The sequence below is a fragment of the Eptesicus fuscus genome, chromosome 8 (assembly GCF_027574615.1).
Source record: "Eptesicus fuscus isolate TK198812 chromosome 8, DD_ASM_mEF_20220401, whole genome shotgun sequence".
Lineage (NCBI taxonomy): Eukaryota > Metazoa > Chordata > Mammalia > Chiroptera > Vespertilionidae > Eptesicus > Eptesicus fuscus.
The window spans coordinates 50,062,826-50,080,652 of NC_072480.1; the positions used below are offsets into that span (position 1 = coordinate 50,062,826).

General features: G+C 39.5%; 1 protein-coding gene across 1 annotated transcript in view; it reads right to left on the reverse strand.

The window, feature by feature from the left end:
* The window catches only part of LOC103288378 (T-cell activation inhibitor, mitochondrial-like), a 45,086-nt gene that overhangs the window by 18,515 nt on the left and 8,744 nt on the right, over positions 1-17,827 (reverse strand). The window contains 1 exon segment of the mRNA XM_054719926.1: positions 11,797-11,858. Coding sequence (XP_054575901.1) covers positions 11,797-11,858 — 62 coding nt within the window.

Here is a 17,827-nt window from a genome sequence, read left to right on the forward strand (position 1 = left end):
CACCCCACAGATCAGTCCTGGTCACCTACCCTATATGTTGGGAACAGTCTCTTAGATTTAAAAATTAAAACCTGGCAACTCTACTCTAACGTTGGAAAAACAGGATGATGCAGCAATGACATGCATGGACTCTGGCTTACACATTTTGTGGTCAGCCCTGACTCTGAAACTTATAACTGTGTGACAAAGCCAATTACTTAACTTCTCTCTGCTTCAGTTTTTCCACCCGTAAGATGGGGGAAATGGTACTATTGCCTCAGAAGGATCATGTTATGTACTACTTTTTATAATCAAGGCAAAAAAAAATGTAGCTGCCCATGAAAAGCAAGATACCTTTCACCTTTATGAAAAGTACTAGAGGCCCAGTGCACGAAATTCGTGCACGGTGGGGAGGGAGGGTAGCAGGGGGTGTTGTCCCTCAGCCCAGCCTGCAGTGTCTCCAATCTGGGACCCCTCAAGGGACCTTCATTTTTTCCTCCAAGAGTGTGGTGGAAAAACCCTAGATTACCTTCTTGGATTCTTATAACCCAAATTACCAAGAACACTGCAATTGGTGACCTACAGGGAGCTTAGTCATGAGTTGTCAGAAAAGGTATTTACTCTCAAAATGGTTTGGCTCAGTGGATAGACCGTGGGCCTGCAGACTGAAGGGTTCCAGGTTTGATTCCTGTTAAGGGCATGTACCTTGGTTGGAGGCATATCCCCAGTAGGGAGTATGCAGGAGGCAGCTAATGGATGTTTCTCCCTCATTGATATTTCCGACTGTCTATCCCTCTCCCCTCTTCTCTGTAAAAAAAAAAAAATCAATAAAAATTTTTTTAAAAAGGTGTATCCTCTGCAGCTCATGCAGCCCCTGGGTTGTGTCCACTGGGCTAGGGGCATGTCCCTGCCACCCGGTGGTGACTTCCAGGGTCTGCACACACCCCAGAGGCCAGCAGCTATCCCCCTGTGGAGGGCGCTAGGCTGGGGGCATGGACACAATCTGCCACTTGGTACTGGAGCTTGGAAAGCCTCTGGGGCTGGGTGGGAACATCCCCGTCTCCAAATGCCCCAAGGTCAGCAGCCAGCCCCACCATGGGCCCCAGGCTCGAGGCTTGCAGAGACCCTGGGCAGCATGCAGCGGTGGCCGCCAGGGTCTCGGCAAACCCAGGAGGCCAGCAGCAGCCCCTGGTCCTGGGCGCCTGGCTGGGGGCGTGGCCCCAAACCGCCGCTTTGTGCAGGAGCCTTTGCAAGCCACTGGGGCCGGGTGGAACATCCCCCCGTCGCTATAGCGACGCGGGGATGTTCCGCCCACCAGGTTGCTTGGCGCCTACACCCATAAGCTCTGAGTAGCCAGGGGGAATTCTGGGACCCCTGCCGCTCAGGACCTAAGCACGGGCCTACAGGCTAGGAGCGGCCTGGGTCCGGAGGATGTTTCCTGGACCCAGGCCACTCAGTGCCCGCATATGCAAATTAAACGCCATCTTGTTCTCTCTGATTGGCTGTGGGCATAGCGGAGGTGCAGTCAATTTGCATGTTTCTCTATTATAAGGTAGGATGGTCACTGGTGCATGCAGCGTCCCATATTGAGAGAGGGATGTCCGACTGCCGATTTAGGCCTGTAAACCGAGGGGTCCCAGGTTGTGAGAGGGCGCAGGCTGGGCTGAGGAAACACCTCTCACAAATTTCATGAACTAGGCCTCTAGTATATGTATATATGTAAATATCTGTAAATGTATATCTACATATAATTGTATACCACTCCAAAAAATAAAGCTTAATGAGAAAATAAGGTTGAAATTGGATACCGATGATGTATTATAGAATTGCACACTTAAAACTTATGTTATGAACAAATGTCACCCCCTAAATTTAATTTAAAAGGAATTGTAGTAAAATCTCAAATAATCTTATCTACATTGTCAAACAAATGAATAAAAACCACTCTTTAGGAGAATTTCTTGTATCATATTCTGTAATTCCACCTATACACAGCAACACCAATTACAGTCCAATAATTCATTTAATTTTTTTGTATATTTTATTTCCAAATTTGTGTGCTTTTGTTTAATATTTATAAACAAGCTTACTTTTAGAATCCTTTATTAAAGTATATCCTTGCCCTGGCTGATGTGGCTCAGTTGATTGCTGCTTGATTCCCTGTCAGGGCACATGCCCAGGTTGCAGGCTCCATCCGTGGTAATGGGCGTGCAGGAGGCAGTTGATAGATATAATGCTCTCATATTGATGTTTTTCTATTCTGCTTTCCTCTCTCTCTAAAAATCAATAAACTGTTCTTTAAAAAAAAATATATATATATCCTTAAAATTGGAACTGTATATGTCACATTTAAAAATGTACTTGTATGCATGCATATAAGCATAACAAATGGATACAGACACCAGGGGAGTGAGGGCATGAGTGGGAGGGTGGGGGGCAATGGGGAGATAAGGACCTATATGTAATACCTTAATCAATCAATAAAGAAAAAAATGTATTTCTAAGAAATGAAAAATTATAAGCAGACTGTCATCTTTGCTTATACAATGTTTTGAATTGTATAAGCAAAAACAAAATCAAACAAAATCATCAGATGTAGATGAAAAAAATATTCTCTCTATATAAAACCCTAATATGCAAATAGACCAAACGGTGGAACAACCAAAGAACCAAACAACCAGCCACTATGACATTCACTGACCACCAGGGGCCACGTGTGGAACATGGCGGGCATCTGTAGCAGGCAGCAGATCGCGGAACATGGCGAACGTTGGCTGTGGCTGGATGGTGGAGCAGGTGAGTGGGGGTGGCAGACCAAGGCGGGGCACCAGTCACTGTCATCAGGGCAAACCTCTGGTGGTTACTGAAAATTCTTTGCTCCCTTGTGCCATGGTCCCACCTAGTGCTTGCACCTGCTGCTGGCGCTGACCCCACTTGCACATGCTGCCAGCGCCGGAGCCACCGCTTACACCCATTGCCGGTGCCCAGCACCGGCCCTGATTGCTCAGCGCTATCAGTGGGTGCAAGCAGTGGCTGCCAGCCCCAATTGCTCCTCAGGGCTTCTCCACTTGCCCCTGCTCCTAAGGCGTGATCAGAGCCGGCAGCTGCCTCTTGCACCTATTGCAGGCGCCAGCCACACTTGCATCCGCTGCCAGCACTGGAGCCACGGCTCGCACCCACTGCTGATGCCCGGCGCCAATCCCAGTCACCTGGTGCCATAAGTGGGTGCGAGTGGTGGCTGCCAGCCCCAATTGCCCCTGAGGGCTTCTCCAGCTCCCCCTGCTCCTGAGGGGCAATCTGGGCAGCAGCTGCCACTAGCACCTGCTGACAGCACTGGCCCCAATCACTCTGTGCCCTCAGCAAGTGTGAGCAGGGCTGGCTCCATCAGTGCATGGGAGTGGTGGCAGCAGGAGCAGGGCTGCTGGAAGACAGGGGACCAAGGGCCGTGGTGGGAAGGGCCAGGCAAGGGCATGGAGGATGGGCCGAGACCCGCTCCTGTGCCCACTACAGCCTCACAGCCCACAGTTCCTTTCAAGGTGCATGAATCCATGCACTGGGCCCCTAGTATTATAATAAATTCATTTTTCTTGTTAAGTTGATGCTGAGACTTAGTGATCAAGACTTAGATCAATGAGATGTCACCAAACCCTCCACTGTGATCAACAACCAGAGGGTAACTAAGATCATGTAAGGTTGCCTAGCCATTAGATGCTAATGTATATATTAATTTTTAAGTTCAGTAGGGTTATACCAAGTTTGCTAGGAGAATAGAAATAACCCTAGGTAGATATAAAAAAACAAATGTAGAATCATTAAATAATGTTGGTATTTTTATTATTGTTGTAGATGTAACCATAGTAACGATTTTACATAGTTTTCACTATATGTCTTGTTTATTTTACAGATTAAGGCTTTATAAAAATCATTAATATATATATGGTTTAATATGATTTAATTTTAATATAAATTAAGAAGATTATGTTGATATTTTTCAAACATTTTCACTAGATATTTGAATTGAGTAAAATGATCATGAAAATTAAAACACCTGTCAATGATCCTTCCTGTGTACAAAAGTGTATGTAATAATATAATATAATATACACACACACACACACACACACACACACTGAGTGGCCAGATTATTATGATCTCTGAACACATAATAATCTGACCACTCAGCATATATATATATATATATATATATATATATATATATATATACCCCTCTAATATATATATTGGAGATGGCTAGGGGGAGGAGACATGGGCAGTTGGCCGGCCTGCCTGCTGTTCTAACTCCTGGTCAAGGGGACAATTTGCATATTAGCCTTTTATTATAGAGGATATACACTGAGTGGCCTGATTATTATGCATTCAGAGATCATAATAATCTGGCCACTCAGTGTATATACACACATATACTAGTATACACACTGAATCGTCCTGTAGTATTCCTCTAAAGGGAATGAAGCTATCCATCCTTGCTACTGTGTGTAGAGACAAATGAAATACAGAAAATTCATGGATTACTGGAGAGTGCAATTAAGCTAGTGATTTCTGGATATTTCAAGCATAATAACAATCTCTAATTCAAAGTAGATGAGATGCAGCAGAGAGAGAACACATGGGAACATAAATTCTGATCAAATTTCACTTTAGCTTGTATCAGATGCATCCCTGAAATGATCCGAGGTTATTCCTCAAGAATTTGGTTTTATATGTGCCTTATGCATGTTTAGCAATAGATCTAATTCTAACATTGGTTTGAAGTGTGGAAAAGCAATACTGAATCTCTAGAGAAATCCCATTAACCAGCGCCACCATAAAACATAAGTGAGATTTGTGTGGATTGTTCCTCCTCCATCTCCTTTCAATTACCAGTTTGGTAAGTGTGAAAAACAGATGGGTCTTAGAGAATGACTTAAGATGATAGTAACTTAACCAAGTGGAGACTCCAATGGTGACTGATCTTTTAGAAGTTATTTCTCCTTCAAGTAAAGAAATACTTTAGGAATTTAGTATCTATGAAGCTAAAAAATTCTTCCACAAAATATTCCCTTTTATCCTGAAACAATTACAAAGATATTTTTGTGTAATACTTTGTTAATCTATACCAATTTTGATATAGTCTATGGCAAGAGATAGTAAAAAAGTGACTCACATCATTTAAAATAAGGATAACCAGCCCAGGCAGTGTTTCTGGATCGATCCCCAGTAGGGGGCATGAAGGAGGCAGCCAATTAACGATTCTCTCTCATCATTGATGTTTCTATCTCTCTCTCCCTCTCCCTTCCTCTCTGAAATCAATAAAGTTAATTAATTAAATAAATAAATAAAATAAGGATAACCATTCACTGCACCATGGCTTTCTCACTATAAAATTCCCCTTAGAGAAAAAGTAATGTATTTGAATATCTGTAGTTTTTATATTTTAGTTTTTTGTTTGTATTTCCCTTTTTATCATATATACATATACATTTAAATATTTTGTTAATATTTTTATTAAACTGATTATTTATTTATAGGCCATCTAAAATACATTTACCAACTACCCAGTATGTGCTAGACACTACTTTTATTGCTGAGGTTACATGGGCCTGATTTATGAAACTTAAATTCTCATTCTAACAGGATAAAATAAAGAGGAAAAATAAACAGTGCAATTTCATGTAATGGACAGTGCCATGAAGTAAAGCTAATTAGAATAAATAATTAGGAATGTTTGGAGAAGGCCAGGTGTTTCTGATAGAAATCACTAATGTCTTCTCAGAAGAGGTAACATTTAAACAAAAACTTAATTTGTGATTATCTATGGTGAAAGCATTTCATGCTAGAAGGCATCATGTATAAAGGCTCTGGGGTGGAAGTAAGCTTGGCATTTTCAAGGAAGAAAGAGAAGCAATGCAGTGATAGCTAATGACATGTAAAAAAAATCCTTTTGAAAAGGGAGGTAAAGAAGATTTTAGCAATAACTTTAGGAAACTTTGTAAAGGGGTGTATGTGTGTGCTTTTGCAAAACGTTAATCTATTGTGGCATGAAGGCCTTGGAGGATTTGATCAAAAGAGTGATAAGATCTGCACAAGACAATATCACACTACTTGTTTTAGAGAACAGACTATAAGGAAGGTAAAGTGGCCCCAGGGAAATAAATGATAACAGGGAATTGGAATAAAAAGTAAACAGACTGACCCAGGTCAGGGATGCCTATGTCTTCGGATTGATTTTGGAGTTGGAGGTGGTGCTATATTGTTAAATTAGAGGAATGGTTTTTAATAAAACTGACAGAACTAACTAATGAGCTGTGAGGTAAAAAATGAATAAATAAATAAAATAAAGGATGATACTTCAAGGTTTAAGTTTTAGCATCAAAGTGAATGATTATATGATTAAGAAGGGAGACACTGGAGAAAGAATTTTGGGAGTGGAAGTATCATATATTGTTTCTTAGAAGTGTTAAACTTATGAAATTTGTTAAACAGCCAAATGGAGATGATCAGTATGTAATTAGGTAAATGGTCTAAAATTTAAGTGTATGTTAGCAGCTAGTTATGTAGATTTGAAAATAACTTGTACTTAAATGGTATTGAAAGCCATGGGATTGAATGAAATCACATACAGCTGCATCTCAAAAGACAGGCAATTATTTCTTTTGTTCATTGTATATTATTGCCTGTCATCAATTTAATCTACAATACCTTATATAATTGCTGTCAACTTCTTTTTTACATTGTTCTCTTTCTTAATTCATTTGGCTATCCATAGATGAAACTGCTCACTTTCAGACTTTTCAAGCTGTGGTTACAAGTTTATGCATAAAAATAAACTTTATCTGTGATAAATGTAAAAGATGGTAATTACTGGGTGTTATGACAACTCTCCTTTTAGTTTTCAAAGGAACTGCCAAACTATTTTTCACTGTGGTTAATTATGTTACATTCCAATCAGCAATGCATAAGATATCCAGTTTCTCTGATTTCTTACCAGCATTTAGTATTATCACTACTTTTTAAAAAAATCATTCTAATAGGTATGTAATGACATCTCATGATTTTGTTTATATTTCCCTAAGGGATAATAATGTTCAACATTTTTTCTTTCCATGTTTGCCTACATATAGAATCTTCTGTGAAATGCCTGTGTGTGTCTTCTATCCACATTCTGATTAAACTGTTATTCTTTTCATGTTAAGATATGAGAGATTTTTATATATTCTAGCTACTGGTCTGCTATGGTCAGAATCTGTCCTCCCAAAATTCACATGTTAAATCCTAACCCCCAAGGTGATGACATTAGAAGGAGGGGCAATTTGGAGGTGGTTAGGTTATGAGGTCCTGATTGCAGAAATACTTAATAATACAACTTAGTTCTGATTGATAGTTTCTCCTCTGGGACATAGCCAATACTAACAGCCTTCCATTCAGGCCACTCGGTGCTTTTCCTAAGTGTTAAATATGCTGGTTCCAGAATTTAAGGTATCTACCAAAAAGAGTGCTTCCTCCTAATTTGTAAAGATTTGAGTTATAATAACTTATCCACTACTTTGGAAGGATTAGTTTCATGCTCCAAAATCACATGCCCCTGGAAACACCACTGATGGAACAGTGCCTAGTGGATCTTCCTAGGGGTTGTATCCCACTGTCTGGGGCCATGTGTCTATTAGGTCCTTCCATTATACTGCTTTCTTACCCAGACAGATTACTATTATATCATCCATTTAATGGACCAATGTGATGTTCTGGAGGATGTACAGAAACTCCAGGTCCTTTTAGAATAGGCTGCTTCAGAAAGCAGAAGAATTAATATTTCCCTAGAACCAAAATGTAAATCTATACTTTAAAAAAAATCCCAAATGAATTTGAAATGTTTCTGGTTCTCTTTTCTAGTAGTAATGAGAAATAACCCATTGCCCTTACTAATGGACCCTTACCATGTTTCTAACATCACGCCATCATGTTAATCTGCTGTAGAGGCAAGGGAGCGATCACCTGAACATTAGAGAAGCCATCTGGTTTTGTAGGCGTGAGCATTGTGAATTAACTAGGGATATAACGGGGAGCACCATCCCTCTCTCATTCCCATTGGGATATATTATTATTACTATTTTGAAGCGCACTCTCGGTGGGGGTCAGGGGCCTCCTTTCTATACCTCAGTGTTTATCTTTAAAACTCACATATTCTTACACACACACCTCAGCATTCATTTATCCTATTAGGATGGCCAACTCATTCAATCTGTTACCCAACTTGTATTCCATGAAGTAAATGAAAGTTGCTCTTTGGCATACCAACTCAATTATTTTGCTACTCAGTCTTTTCGCTAAAATCTTCTAGGAAAATGCCACCCATGGTTTTGTGAAACGGAAGCTGAAGTTACTGTGTAAATGAACACCAACATCAATAAACATTCACAACTTTTAAAAAATTTAAAACATGACCACAAATTTCAAGTGCTTACTAATAAACAAAACTATAAAACAGATACTTTTCTAAGCACTTTAAATATATAAACAAATTTAATCATCAAAAAGTGTTATAATGTAGTTACTTTTATTATTATACATTTACAGAGAGGAAAATTAGACACAGAACTATTAAGTAACTTGTTTCAGATAACATTGAATAGAAAAGCTAATATAAAAACACAATCAAATTCCCTCCAAAGTGAACACTCTAATCTTTAATTCTCTATTAATGCATTTCCTTAATAAGTTCACTCTCATTTTCTACATTCTACTGATTCTTTTATTCTACTAAAGTTGCTGCCTTCTCTCAATTTCAATTAATTACATGTTGCTTTCTTCTCCAAGAGAATAGATGTAATCATGTGAAGAAAAAGCTCATATAATTGAATCTATACAATTTATACATACTATTTATTTCAGTATTTGTGTGTCTCCTATGTTGCTAGTTGTATGAACTATTTTACCCATCTATCTCATACTTTCATCAGTGAAATCTGAGTCTCAATGCACAACTCAGGAAGTTTATTGCAAAATTTCACTCCCTGTTCTTTATCATGAAATTGTTTTTCACTTTACTGAATTATTCCCATTAAGCTTAAAAGTGTGCTCTAATATATCACATTAAAAGAAAAAGACACAAACATTTATCTTGATGATATAGCCTTAAACAGCAACCATTTTCTTTCTCTGCTCTGATTTTCAGCAAAAAAATGTTAAAACAATTCTCTAAATGTACTACTTCACAGTCTCAATATCCCAGCAAGAACTGAGATGGTTGTCCTTTTATATATTGACTAGAAGCCCAGTGCGTGAAAATTCATGCACTGGAGGGGGGGGTCCCTCAGCCCGGCCTGTCCCCTCTCACAGTCCAGGAGCCTTCAGCGGTGATCAGGGGAAGGCGACGTCCCCATCACACCTCTACTGCTGCCACTGCCGGCAGCGCAAGCCTTGGCCAGCCCTGGTTGCCTGAGCCTTGGGCAACCCTGGGCAGCTGAGCAGCCGCCATCCAAGGCTTGCCTGTGCCTCAGGCCAGCCCTGGGTGGCTGGGGAGCTGAGGGGACTGGGTGCCACCATCTTGTAGCTGTGGGCACCACCATCTTTGTGAGGGTGTGACAGTCAATTAGCATATTCCCTCTTTATTAGATAGGATAAGGAAAATCGCCTTTGTTTTCAAAATTGTGACTAGAAAGTTTTAAAGGCAACTTACATTATAAACATTTCCTATAACATTTATAAAATTTTCTACATTAGTATTAGTACAATCATAACATCTTCCCTGATCAACACATATTTAATAATATTACTACTATGGATATCATTAATTAGGTTAAGATAATATAAATTAAAAATGGCATTTGTTCTCTATTGAGGTGCTTTTTACATATTTTCTTTGGGGGGTGTTATATCTTTACATATTGGTCTTATGACTTTGTAAATTTAAAAAAAAAATTGTTCAGGGAAGCCCATGTTGCCAGAATGTGAGTAGAGGTTCACAAAAGACCACAAGAGAGAAAGAAATAGAGAGAGTTTTTACTCAGAGGTCCAAGAGGAAGTATCTGGCATGCCGGGAGGGGCCCTACAGGAGGCCAAGGCAGTGTGCAAGCAGAGACAAGGGCCGGACCTGGGCCACTTGTCTTTAGTAAGCCCCATGGATGTTGTGCTTTGGGATTCCTGGGCTAGGGCAAGATTGGCAGTTCAAATCAAAAGAGCAGTGTTTTAGTAAGCTCCACTGGGGTCCTACCTAAGGGGCAGAGGAAGGGCACACTATAGAAGGCAGGGGGCACTGTTGATGACAAGGGCTTTGGGGAAGTGCTATTAGGAACTTATGTTTGCTTGTGACACTGTGGGCTGCCATCTAAAGCATGTGTTTTCAGGAGCCTGCTGTCAGCTGAGGGTCCATGCAGTCAGCTTGGCCCAGTGAAATGGATGCCCAGACAGCAATACCACAGAGCGGCTTAGCTATGCTTTTGACAACTGGAAAGACAGGCAAAGCTACCTTTTTGAGGAACATTAATTGTGGCAGAGTGAATAAACACAGAATGAGCCCACATTTTCAAAAGAGAGTGAAGGATTTTATAGATTCATGCATAAGCAAGCTGTCAGCAGTCACAAAGCTCATTAGAAGAAAGGTGAATCTTGATTAAATTCAACCAGATAATACTGTTCACCAAAAATATTTTCAGGCTGTTGTGTATGCACAGACACTTGAGTTAATAGGACCATCAATCTTAGAAATAATATATTGTCACCTTAGAGTGATTGATAATATCAGTATTCGAACAAGGAGAAGATGAATCTAAAGTGGCTAAGGGGAAAGGCAACTACCTTTGCATACCCACTTACTGTTCAAACCATTTATGTGTTGAGCAGGAATCACAAGTTGGAAAACCTTATTGTGTGGCACTGTTTAAATTAATACATAGAAATATTGACCCTGTTTATATTTCTGAAGATGTTGGGCATAGTGATTCCCAATCTAAGAACACATGGATATATTCACATATAGTTTACTGAAGTAAATCAACCCTATTTTTAAATTCAGTCCAGATTATGATCAACAGACTAGACCCGTGGTTGGCAAACTGTGACTCTTGAGCCACATGTGGCTCTTTGGCCCCTTGAGTGTGGCTCTTCCACAAAATACCACAGCCTGGGAGAGTCTATTTTGAAGAAGTGGCGTTAGAAGAAGTTTAAGTTTAAAAAATTTGGCTCTCAAAAGAAATTTCAATTGTTGTATTGTTGATATTTGGCTCTGTTGACTAATGAGTTTGCCGACCACTGGCCTAGACTATAGGCTATGCTATTAGGAAGCACATTCACATGTTACAAATTATAGGATTTAAAGCCAGACACAACTTAACCCAATATTTAAAATGAACAGTTATTTTAAACCTCAAATGTTGAACTAAAAAAGGGTGCACTATTTTTAGCCAGTGGGAGTCAACCCCACACTGAAAGATGAATATAGCATTGAAAATAGATCAGTGCTGTGTGACCCTGTAAAAACTGAAGCACGTGCCTGATCTGTTTTCTTTAACTGGTTTATTTTCATCTTTCTAGTGAATCACTTTAAACTTTTAATAGATCTGATTCTCTTGTTAGGAAGACTGTTTTACATAATTATATATTTTTTTCATATTTAAGAAATTACATCTACAAATGTAATAAAATCATTCTATCCACTCAGCTCTTTTTGTTATTTGCTACTTATTGAGCACTTTATAGTGCCTTGGATTACTTCAAACAGGTGATACTTATCTTTCCAACTAAATCCTAAGTTTTTTGAGAATGAAAATCCAATCATCATTTAATCATAAGCCTACAACAAATAAATATGTATTCAGCACAAACTTGAAGCCAGGCTCTGAATTAGTTTCTGGGAACACAAGCTGAGATGGAGACATAAACTCTGCCTTTATGGGGACAACACAGAGGATAAACAAGCAAGTATAATACAATATAATAAATATTACTACAGTGCTGTGTTGGTGTGGAAAGGGAATTAGGTAAAGTAAGAATAGATATAACATTTTAGAAGGATCCCTGAGGATACATTGAGATGTATCAGTTAAACAATAAAAGTCTGAAACTTTTTGTTATCCTTTATAATGCTCAGCATAGAATTTTTCATTAGTCCTCACAAAAAACACACCAATGGGCAAAATATCTTTGTTATAAAAACACGAAGAGGAGACAGACTTTGTACACTGGGAGGAATTTCCAAAATTCTTGCCTATTTATCAACATCCTTATAACATTAACAAAGCTATAAATCCCTCATATGTGTGTACATATGCATAGCCACTCATATGTTTTACTAAACATATATTACCTTTTACTACAATTCCATTATATAACAATAATGTATAGTTAAATTATCAAATGCAAACAAGAGGTAATTTTATAAGTTATTTTAAGGAATTAAAATTATTTTATCTGAGAATTATTGTTGGCTAAATATTCACAGTGTGTAAAGATTTATGTTGACCAAAGGAGATAACATAAACATATTTTCTTTCTTCATAAAATATAGTTAATCATGCACATATCAAATGCATTAACTATACGATTTATAAATATAAAACAATTGAATAAGCAAAGCCTACACAGCAATTTAAAACGACAAGTTTTGGAAATAGCTTTCAAGTGTTTACCAGCGGTAATTAAACTTTTAAAAAACTGCCTATTCTTATTTTATTACTAGAGACCCAATGCATGAAATTTGTGCACTACTGTAGGTCTCTCAGCCCTGCCTGCACCCTCTCGCAGTCTGGGAGCCCTCAGGAGATACCCGACTGCCATGGAGGTGGGAGACGCTCCAGCCACCACCTCTACGCTTGCCAGTCCTTCTGGCTGAGAGGCACTCCTCCTGTAAGAGAGCACTGACCACCAGGGGGCAGCGCCTGCATTGAGTGTCTGCCCCCTGGTGGCCAGTGTGTGTCATAGCAACCAGTCGTTCCATTGTTCAATTGATTTGCATATTAGCCTTTTATTATATAGGACTAGAGGCCCGTTGCATGATATTCGTGCAAAAATAGGCCTTTCTTCCCCTGGCTTCACTCCCAGCCGCCCGGGAGCCAGCATGTCCCAGCTCCCGACCGCCTGGAGCTGGCAAGTCCTCGCTTCTGTGCGGACCATGGCTCCAGTAGGTCCCTCCACCCCTCTTCCCCTCATAGCAGGCATCACGCCCCTTCTGGCCGCTCCATGCCTGCATATGCAAATTAACATCCATCTTTGTTGGGTTAATTTGCATACTCACTCTGATTGGCTGTGGGCATAGCGTAGTGATGGTTAATTTGCATGTTTCTCTTTTATTAGGTAAGATGTTATTAACTTAAGGTATTCAATAAAAGTTTTATCTGTGAAGATTATCAGAAATACTTTCATCTTTATTGCTCCTAAAAATTTAATACTATTCATGATTATGTTTTTATTCAATTTCAAATGAATATGAATTGAGTTAAACACATAGCTGAAACTCTGATGCTATTATTGTGACTGTTATTTATTTATGCTACCAAAATAAATGGTTTCTTGATACATTGTGCTTCTTTAGTAAATATTAAACCATGTATATTTTAATTGATTTTAAAAATAGCTTTTTTATATAATCAAGTCAATTATATAACAATTACTCCTTCCTATTTTTTTGCATGTATTGTTAGGATAGAAATTTGTATGCATTGTATAAATTTATACAACTTAACAAAAGGAAGATAAGCAATCCAATCAAAAAATGGGCAAAGAACCTAAATAGACACTTTTCCAAAGAAGACATACAGAAGGCCAAGAGATATATGAAAACATGCTCAAAGTCAATAATCATCTGAGAGATGCAAATCAAAACGACAGTGAGGTACTATCTCACACCTGTCAGAATGGCTATCATCAACAAATAAACAGACAACAAGTGCTGGTGAGGATGTGGAGAAGAAGGAACCCTCTTGCTGGGAAGCAGACTGGTGTGGCCACTGTGGAAAATGGTATGGAGTTTCCTCAAAAAATTAAAAATGAAACTCCCATTTGACCCAGTAATCTCACTTCTAGGAATATATCTCAAGGACTCAGAAACACCAATCAGAAAGAATGATCATTGTTTTCCTGATTTCTTCACAAACACATTTTGGATGAAAAGTTAGTCAACTCAAATCCTTTTAGTTAGTTCTATATATGTACAACATTTAGGAAAGTGCCCGGCCAGTTTGGCTCAGCTGTTGAGCACCAACCTATGAACCAGGAGATCACAGTTCAATTCCTGGTCAAGGCACATGCCCAGTTTGCTGGCTTGATCTCCAGTAGGAAGTGTGCAAGAGGTAGCCAAACAATGATTCTCTCTCATCATTGATGTTTTTATCATTGTCTCCCTCCCCCTTCTTCTTTAAAATTATACATATATACTAGAGGCCCGATGCATGAATTTTGTGCAAGAGTAGGCCTTCTTTCCCAGGATGCTGGCACTGGCTTCCCTCTGGCACCCAGGACCGGGGCTTCCCTTGCAGCTTCAGCTTCCTCTGGAAAGATGTCCAGTCTAATTAGCATATTATGTTTTTAATATATATATTTAATTATATACACACACGCACACACACACACACACACACACACACTAATAAAAGGGTAATATGCAAATTGGTCAGGACGCCCTCATAGTAACGACTGAACAGCAGGCTGCCTGGGGTGACAAGCAAGGCTGGCAGGGGGGTTAGTGATGGATGACCAAACAACTGAATAGCAGGCTGCATGTGGTGACCAGGCCGGCAGGGGGGACAGTGCGGGGAGACCAGGCCAGCAGGAAGGGCCAGTTGGGGTGACCAGGCCAGCAGAGGGGGGCAGTGATGGGCAACCAGGCCAGTGGGGGCAGCAGTTGGGGGGAACCAGGCCAGCGGGAGCAGCAGTTGGGTGAGACCAGGCCAATGGGGGTCATTTGGGGCAACCAGGCCGGCAGATGGAGGTAGTGAAGGGTGACCAGGCCAGCAGGGGCAGCAGGGGGGGCATTTGGGGGCAACCAGGCTGGCAGAGGGGGAAGTTGGAAGCTACTAGACAGGCAGGGGGGTAGTAAGGGGTGACCAGGCTGGTGGGGGGGCAGTTGGAGGTGATCAGGCCAGCAGGCAGAGGCAGTTAGGGGTGATCAGGCTGGCAGGGTGGGAAGTTAGGGGCAATCAGGCAGGCAGGCAGGTGAGCAGTTAGGAGCCAGTGGTCCCGGAATGTGAGAGGGTACAGGAACCCCCCATGCACAAATTTTGTGCACCAGGCCTCTATTACACACACACACACACACACACACACACACACACACACACACACACACACATATACTTTCATATATATATATATATATGTATATATGTGTGTGTGTGTGTGTGTGTGTGTGTGTGTGTGTGTGTGTGTGAAAGTATGAAAAGCTAATTTTTACACTAAATTTTACCTATGTGTAAATACTTTAACCCCACAAATCTAAAAAAAACCCAAAAGATCTTAACTTGATTGGGCTATGAAAAACACTAAATTGCCAGATAACAATCTGTAATAATAAAAGCATAATATGTTAATTAGACTGGACAAGAACGTAAACAGGGCTGTGAGGGAAGCCCTGGTCCTGGGTGCCAGAGGGAAGCTGGTGCCGGCAGCAGGGGAAAGGAAGGACTACTCTTGCACAAATTTCGTACATTGGGCCTCTAGTGTATAATAATAGGACAAAATATTGTCATTTAAAACAGAGTAATTGAGATGATTAGGTCCATATGTTGAGATATTTATAAGGAAGAAATGCAGATGCTAATTATGAAAGAATATTTAAAAGTGAACAAAGCAAACTGTAACCACCTGGTAGTTGTTTTTTTTTTTTTTTTTGGGGGGGGGTAAATTAAATTAGCTATTGTAATAATAGTTTTGTCAAAATTCACAGATTATTTTAACACACAATCTGATATATGTAACTTGAATGAGCATCAAGGCTACAATAGTATCTCTTGGAATTCTGCTACAATATTGAGCTACTGGACATACTATGTGATATTATCTTTTTTTAAAAAATACATTAGGTTGGGAGAGGACAAAAGAGAGACAGAGAGAAACATTGATGAGAGAGAAACATCAATAGGCTGCCTTCTGCATGCCCCCTACTGGGGATTGAGTCTGAAACCATGGCATGTGCCCTGACTGGGAATTGAACTGTGACCTCCTGGTTTATAGGCTGACACTCAACTGCTGAGCCACACTGGCAAGGCTATGTGATATTATCTTGAAGCATCTTGAATACAGTCCATACAGGTAAGGACTTTAGGCATATCGTGTCTAGTATCTTAATATGAGTTTTATTAAGTTGTATACTCAATAAATAATAAAAATCAATTTATATATTTCATGTTGATATTAACGTTGACAACAGGTGAATTCTAAGTATTTTGAACAAAACAATGAACAAGTTTTGACTGAAATACTGAATAATTTCCTAAGACTTTGTCTTCAGACTTTTCAAAATAGTTTGTGATATTTTCATAAACTTCTGTCATTTTTTAGAACAACAATTCAAGCAAATATTTATCAGGTTCCTAATAAAAGCTTTTAGGAGGTGCTCCATTGAGGCAGCACTTATAACATGTTCATTCAAGTAATATGGAAAATTCTAGTTTCTAGAGTCGGATAACAAGATTAAAATGATGCTTACAGAAGGTTAAATATCCTACCATAGATAACATTGAAAACTTTTATCATCAGTTAAGTGAAGTTTACATACTTATTTTTCCTTTTAATCCACTAATTCTTTCCATATAAGAAAATGATTTACAAAGGTGACATGTTCTGCCTGCTGGATCTAGAGTTATTTTGAACTGCAGGAAAGCAGTGCATTTTTGAGATGACTCTGATAATTGGCTTATGTAGTGATTTATGCAGTGAATATGCATGCTGTGAAATGCTTACTTCTTGGTGTAACAACAAGGCAACCAGAGGCTACCCATATATCTTGTATATCAAGAAGATTAAATATTTTCAAAGCTCAAATGAAACTATAGGAGTTTTGAGAAATTTGTTTGAATTTATTGTATTGAGAATCTTCAAATAACTACACATACACAGCAAGATTCATAGACTTGAAACTGTTTTTAAAATTCTATGTTATTTCTTGGATTACCTATATAACTTATTCATGAGTAACTTACAGCTGCTGAGATATCAGTATTTACCAACAAGGCCAATATATTTTCCCCAGTTGCAATATAATTATCTCTTTTGGATGGATTGATAATTTATAAAATTCAGTATGTTGACTTTGTAAAATGATCATCCTATATAATAAAAGGCCAATATGCAAATTGACTGAACAGCGGAACGACTGGTCGCCATGATGTGCACTGACTACCAGGGGGCAGACACTCAATGCAGGGGATGCCCCCTGGTGGTCAGTGCACTCCCACAGGAGGAGCACCACTCAGCCACAAGCCGGGCTCACGGCTGGTGAGCGCAGCAGTGGTGGTGGGAGCCTCTCCTGCCTCCTCGGCAGCACTAAGGATGTCTGACTGCTGGCTTAGGCCTGCTCCCTGTGGGCTCCCAGACAGCAAGAAAGCATGGGCCAGGCTGAGGGACCCCTTCGAGTGCATGAATTTTATGCACCGGGCCTCTAGTTATTTCATATTACCGATGGATTTAAAAATGTGCTCAAAGGCAATCTTTTGAAACATGTTAGTTTTAAAAATTAGGTGTGGCATTGACTTATAGACAGCTATGGGTCCAAATGTCTTTAAGATCAAACCACATTCCCCATAAAATAATGGGTAATATTGTTAATTACTAGTAACAATTCAAAATGTTGTTTAATTATTCTTAACTATCTATCACTGGAGAATTTTGATGAAAGGATCTTATAACACACCAATCTAACTAT